The 7058-nt window shown below is 20.9% G+C and overlaps 1 protein-coding gene across 1 annotated transcript in view; it reads right to left on the bottom strand.

The window, feature by feature from the left end:
- Positions 1-6116, bottom strand: part of LOC112694444 — a 32722-nt gene extending 26606 nt beyond the window's left edge. The window contains exons 1-7 of the mRNA XM_025569907.1: positions 5924-6116; positions 5704-5864; positions 3688-3924; positions 2678-2864; positions 737-897; positions 531-662; positions 260-445 (exon numbers count right to left, since the gene is read on the bottom strand). Of these exons, the coding sequence (XP_025425692.1) occupies positions 260-445; positions 531-662; positions 737-897; positions 2678-2864; positions 3688-3924; positions 5704-5864; positions 5924-6023 (1164 nt within the window). The 5' untranslated portion in view covers positions 6024-6116. The remainder of the gene's footprint in view (positions 1-259; positions 446-530; positions 663-736; positions 898-2677; positions 2865-3687; positions 3925-5703; positions 5865-5923) is intronic.
- Positions 6117-7058: the final 942 nt, after the last annotated feature.

Genomic DNA, 7058 nt, shown 5'->3' on the forward strand with positions numbered 1-7058 from the left:
TATTATTATTATTATTATTATTATTATTATTATTATTATTATTATTACTATTACTACTACTACTTATAATTATTATCATGTTAAAATAACCAAAAATGAACGTTAGTAATTATCCTTAAATGTAGCATTAGGCTAGGAATGTCTTATTATAAATTAATTTTTTTAAAAATATATTAATTATTGATTAAATAAAAGTGTTATGTTAACATAACATACTCGTAATATTACATTTAAGTAAATATAAAAACTAAGAACGCACCTTATCTATTAAATTTTCATTTGCTCCAGCTTTAATAAGTCTGTTATAAATTGGTGTAATATTTTTTGATGGTGCAATAAAAACATAATGTAGAGGTGTTCTACCATCGTTATCTCTCATATTCACTATTTTCGAGTTTTTAGATAAAATGAAATCAACAATTTCAAGCCGACCCAATCCTGTTGCCTAAAAGTATTATTTATAAATTAAATGTTAAATTGTATACAACATTTTTATAGTTGATAAATTATATGCTTAACTTTATTCTAACCTTATGCAATGGATTTAATCCATTTTTATCTTTACTAGATAAAATGTCTTCAGGGACAGGTTCACGATTCAGTTTTTTTAACAATGTAAGGTTATCGTCAATAACAGCTTTATGAATTTCTTTGATGATACCCTTTACAATTGGGATAATAATAAAATAAATATATTTTTAGAAACCAAAATTATTATTTATTGAAAAAAAGTTACCATTATATGTGGCACAGCTTTCAAAAACTTGTTTACAGATGTTTGTTTGCTAGTTTCAGTTAATAACTTATCTCCATTGCCAGACCAAATCACCTTTGCAAGTTGTTTTATATTACGCTCATGTATCCAAATCCTAATATTAGAAAGTTTTATTGGAACGTCTATGAAAAAAATTATATTTAATCAGCTTGTTTTACAAAAAATAGTGGTTTTAATAAAATCATACACTCAATAATACACTATCATTGAAATTCTTAGTTAATTAAAATATAAACCACACCTATTTCTAACCGATAATGATTATTCATAAGAACAAACTTGTCTCTATTATCAAATATAATATACATTGAATAATAACAAAAAAGTAGTTTTATTATTAAAATCCCAATGGGCCGAGTTAAATCAAAATGACGAATACTTAACAAAGTTATGTCAAATAAACAAAACGAGAGTCCAAAGAATGTTAAGTAATTCAACCAAATGAGTATAATCAGCATTCCAATTTATAATGTTTAATTTCAAAATTTAACATTTAACTTTAAGATTCATTGACCGTTACATGTTTAAAAATCATTCTAAAATTTAGAAATAAGCTATATTATTATATTTATATTCAGAGTAATTTAAAAATCTAAGTATAATTTGTTCATTTCATATCAATAAATAACATTTTATTTAAAGATCACAATTTCCATAAGTTCGTAATTTAGCAATATTAATACAAGAATATTTTATAAATATAGCAATTTGATGAAATAACAATACGGTTTTCTTGTTATCTTATTTTTATGTTTTTTGAATAAAAAAAATTACTTTTATGATTTAAATAACTTTCAAGTTATTACCTTTATTGCTATTTTTATATTGTTCTTAATTTAATATGTTTAAGATAAAATACTATTGGTGAAAATAGCAAAATATTGAACGTATTTTTAAATTACAATTACTATAACTATTACTATTACTATAACTACTATCTATAGGCTGTAAAGTTAGACTTTGTTTTAGTGTTATATTATCTATATACAATAATATAAAATTATCAATAATTACATGACATCTTAAAGCGATTAAAAACCAAGTTTTCTTATTATATAATACAATTTTCAAATTAAAAAGTTATAAAAATTATTTAATCAAAACTTTTGTTTTATTTTAGATGTGCAATTTAAATAAAATTTAATTTCATATCGTACACGACTTTACAAGTCTAGACATACTCGTACAGTCTAAGAAAAAAAATGTAATTTTGTATTCTCCAAATATTATTAATTCAGGAAGATCATATAATTTTTATTTAAGTCTTAACTTACACATATCAATTTACTATCAAAAAATTATTTATATGAAGATCAAAAAAAAGTAATATTTTTTAGAAAAATACATTTTAATAACACAAAATTTCAAGTTTCAGCACTTATTTGTTTTAAAAAAGTTATCATAATTGTATTAATATTATAACAATAATTATAAAAAATTTTTATATTTTTTTTTTGGTATATCGAAACATTTGATAGATAATCAATATAATCGAAAATCATAAAATACTAAATATGTTCATTTTCAAATTTAAACTTTGCATGTAAGTTTTAGTACAGATTTACTTCGTAAATATAAGATAACAGAAAAAAAACAAAATCATTTAAAATGAATTGACTATGTTAACTTTGCTTAAATCTAAAAAAAAAACATATCGTTTCAAGACCAAAATTACATTTTTGATGATATTACTTGAATTTCGAGAAAATTTACTAATAATAGTATAAACTTCTTGAATATTTTTTATATACTCAATTAATTATAATATTTTATATTTAATTAGATACTTATAAACATAAGTAAATAAATATAACATAATATATACTGGTACTATTTAATATGTGTAATTTATTACATTTTTCATCCATACTAAATTAATATATCCTGTATAAATTAAAATACCTTGATCTAAACATTCACTTTTTGAATTATTAGGTAGTGTTATATTCTCACTATACTCTAAATAATACAACGGTGTCTTATTATTTATATCCAATGTATTAGGATCAGCACCAGCTTCCAACATTAAATCCCAAATTCTTGTAACTTCTGAACAGGAACATATATAATGTAATGGAATTCTCAAAGTCTAAAAATATTTAAAAAATTATATTTTGTATAACAGAATGAAATAACACTATCTTTATCAATTTTACCCAAAACAAATTTAAATTAAGTTGAATAAGTATAAATGTGCTTTTTTTGAAATATAGTTAGTATAGCAATTAATTTATATTTTTACAAAATGTCCAAAGAATGATTTATGTAAATAAATCGTCCAAAAAAACTACGTTGACATTGATAGAATATGAATTTATCGTACCTATCTAAAGTTTAATATATGATTTTTAGTTTTTTTTTTTTTTTTGTCTTTTAATTCATACTGATACTTTAATCAATACCGACAATTGAAATATAATAGCGTATAAACTAGAACATGATTAAATAAATGGTTAAAACTTTCAACTGATTAAAATCTTAATTTATCTCTAAACAAAACTTTATGTAGGTACAAGAATAAATTTATTTATAAACTGTGATCTGTATTTGTGTCGAAACTAAAGATTTTTTATAAATTTATAATAATAAATGAAAAGTTTAAAATTAATATAATTTATTGGGTGTATTTTAAAATAATATTCAACTCTGTGTTTATGTCTATCTCATAAGTAACTAGTTTTGTGCATATGTATTAATTAAAATGATACGACCAAGTGTTTAATATATATATAAAACCTGAATATGATAAAAATTTGGTTAAAAAATGTTGAAGAATCTGCGGCTACCTTAAAATTCATAAGTACCTATATGTTACAGGAAAAGTCGCAAAATGTCTAAGCTAATCGCACTAAATCGCACATAGTTACTATAAATCACTCATTAAACTAATATATATTTAATGGTATTAGTACTTTATCCTTAATATGAACCGTTTGAGGATAGTTCTTAACAAGCCACTCAATAATATCTAAAAAGTCATAATACACGGCCTTGTGTAATACAGTTACTCCGTTTAAATCTTTACTGCAAACTAATTTCGTAGGTGTAATTTTATAAATGTTTCTGGTCGAATTTCCATTTTTTAATAAAACTTGCATATCTCTTAAGTTTCCTTTGCATGCAGAGTCTTGCAACATATCAATCCGAGCCTAAAACACAAATAATATAGTATTTATATTGATAGTAATATTAAGTCTTCCATTAAATGTATTGATATCAAAACTTCAACAACATAATAACATCCATTATTTAAAATTTAACTAACATATTATAAACTTATACTTTATTCAGTAATCAAAAAAGACATCAAATTATATATTTTTGATAATAAAATATGTAAAAACCTGTTTCGTTTTTATGGTGATTAACGCAAAAATTACAATTTAAACAAAAGTAAATTTGAAAAATAATAAATTTTATACAGAAAAAAAAAAAAGTTAAATAATTGATTATATTATAAACATAATTGAAATAAAAACTGTTTATTCCTTTTTTTATTTTCTAATCAATTAAAAAAATTTTAATTTTTCTAATCAAAAATATATTTAATTCAAAACGGCTGCTGAAATTCCATTATTTTTTGTCATTCCCAATTTCCAAACAATCTACTAAATTTCTAAATTAGCTTTTCTTGACTACTATTCATATTAAATTTCCAGTTCATAATCATACTTTAAACTTAATCTGATAATATTAATACTTCATTTAATACTTTCATCATATTTTGTTGTAATTACTAAAGTATTTAAAACTATTTAATTTATTATCAAAACAAATTGAATTTTAAAAATCATTTAGTCCGTCAAAATCGGAATCTAATACTTTAATTATTGAAAATGAAACGAAAAATATATGATTTGAATATATTAATTAATTAATACATTTTTGAATAGTGTATCCCTTTATCCTATTGAATATTAAGTATATCAACTAATTGTTTTCTTATATCAAAATAAATTTTCGATATTAAAATTATAATATTTGATACAAATGAAATTTATTGAAAATTAAAATTAAGTTTATGATATTTAATTCATATTTTCTTCTAAATACGGCTTTATTGACCTATTTAAATAATTGAAATAAATCAATATTATGAAAGACAATATTTTTTTTTTAATATATATTGATTTTTTCAAACCTATAATCAAATAAATATGACCTAACTTTTTCATTTTTAAAATCAATTTATAAAAATAACCATTCAATGCACCTCTATATACATAAATATATTTCTTTCTCCTAATAAACTTTTCTTCTAATTTTTCAATGAATAATAATAATTATTGTATCACATTTTTATGTATATATACTCGTATTTTACGTTTTCAGTAAATAAGTATAATCGTTTTACAACGATGTATTTAATTTCACTCTACGATTAAACTGGTAATTAGAAAATTTATATTTTATGACTCAAACATTTTATGCTATTTTTTATCCCTTATCTTTTTTTATCACAAGGTATAATTGTAATGATTCTTAATTTATTTATCACTTTCAAGTTAATACAAATAATAAATACGGTTAACATAATGAACTTCTAACATTATTGAAAATAAAAACATTTAATATGTCTTATAATTCATATCCCATCCATATTCAAGTCCTATATTTCTCTATTCTTACCAAAGAACTTTTTAAATTTGAAAATTAACATACTTATTTTTAAACAATCATTTTCATCAAATTAATAATATTGTACAATTGAAAAGTAAAATAAATAATACTTTCAAGTGACATATTTCTATTTTTTATAATACATTTTTTTCCTAATTCAATTTTAATGTAATTTAAATAAAACTATATTTTAAATTCTAAAAATAATTTGTAAATCTATAATATCACAACTAAATTAAAACCAATATAAACTATTGAGTGTTTCATCATAAATATATTTAATTATTTAAAAATTATTTTGTATTTACTATATATATTGGAACTGATTGTAAAAATATTTTAATTTTAGGATTCACTGAATAGTGACCAATCAATTTATATCCTTCACCATTTAGTAACATTTCTTCTAAACTCTGTACGTTGCCTTCTTTGATCAATTTTTTAATTTGGTATTGATTCATAGGTAATACTGAAATTACATATAAAAATATATATAATTAATTCTGTATTATAAAATGCTTTACTTACTTCTAGGAGGATTATAATTTACATAGCACATATTTGGTCCTAAGCCGAATAAAACATTTTTTGACAAATTTTTTTGACGTTTCTGTACAATAGATTTCATTTAAAATACATAATAACTGAAAACATAAAGACTTAGTCAATATTTTAAAAAAAAATTATAAATTTATTTAATCAAATAACTGGTCAGATTGACCGTCTTATGACAGCTACAATTTGACAAATAATGAAATAGTATCTTGACCATAGAGGCAAGAAACGCCGATGACCCTGTCTATAACGGTCGTTGCTAACAACACTCAATATCACCAGGGGTAGTCTCTGGATTAATTAATATCATAAAGTTTAAAAATTTTAAATAAAATATATATATATACCCATTCGTACCCAATAAATAAGATATTATACCTAACTTATTTTTTATAAATCATGAATAAATATATGTGTATTTATTAAGTGCGAATAGAAAAAAAAATAGAGATATGTGATAAAAATTGACTATTTTTGTATTCACAGTAAAAAATTTTCATTTATAATTTTATATAATTTAATACCAAAAGAATTAAAAATATTTAACCCTAATATAAATCTCTGATATTTATCAAAAATATATTCCGTTTACTTATTGAAAATATTTAACTATGTTCTAATACTAAAGCAAAAAAATGTTTAGGTAATTGTTTACGATTTAAAATTGAAGTGTAACATTAATTCCGCTTATATTACTTATACAATCTACAGACTTTATATATAAGAGTAAGGCATCAACAAACTATATCTTAAGTTATTTAATCATTCATTGGCTTTAAATATTATGTAAGTATAACTCCAGATAAATATATTTTATATAGTAATTCAATATAATTTCAAATATAAACCTATATTCATTAACTGTTAATTTTTCGAATTATGAGTTAGAACCATAAGCTTCAATAGCAATCGTATTGAGATCAAAGAATGCAAAAAAATAAAATAATAAAAAGTCTTTAAATTTGAGTTTAAATTCACTGAGTTTTAATACTAATTGCTATTAATCTATAAGATCCCAAATCTATTAACTTGTAAATATATGATGTAATTCTTTATATGCACGATACTACTGTTTTGAGAATCGTATTAAATATGATTAAATATACTA

This window comes from Sipha flava, unplaced genomic scaffold (assembly GCF_003268045.1).
Source record: "Sipha flava isolate LNK unplaced genomic scaffold, YSA_version1 129_pilon_pilon, whole genome shotgun sequence".
NCBI classification, from domain to species: domain Eukaryota; kingdom Metazoa; phylum Arthropoda; class Insecta; order Hemiptera; family Aphididae; genus Sipha; species Sipha flava.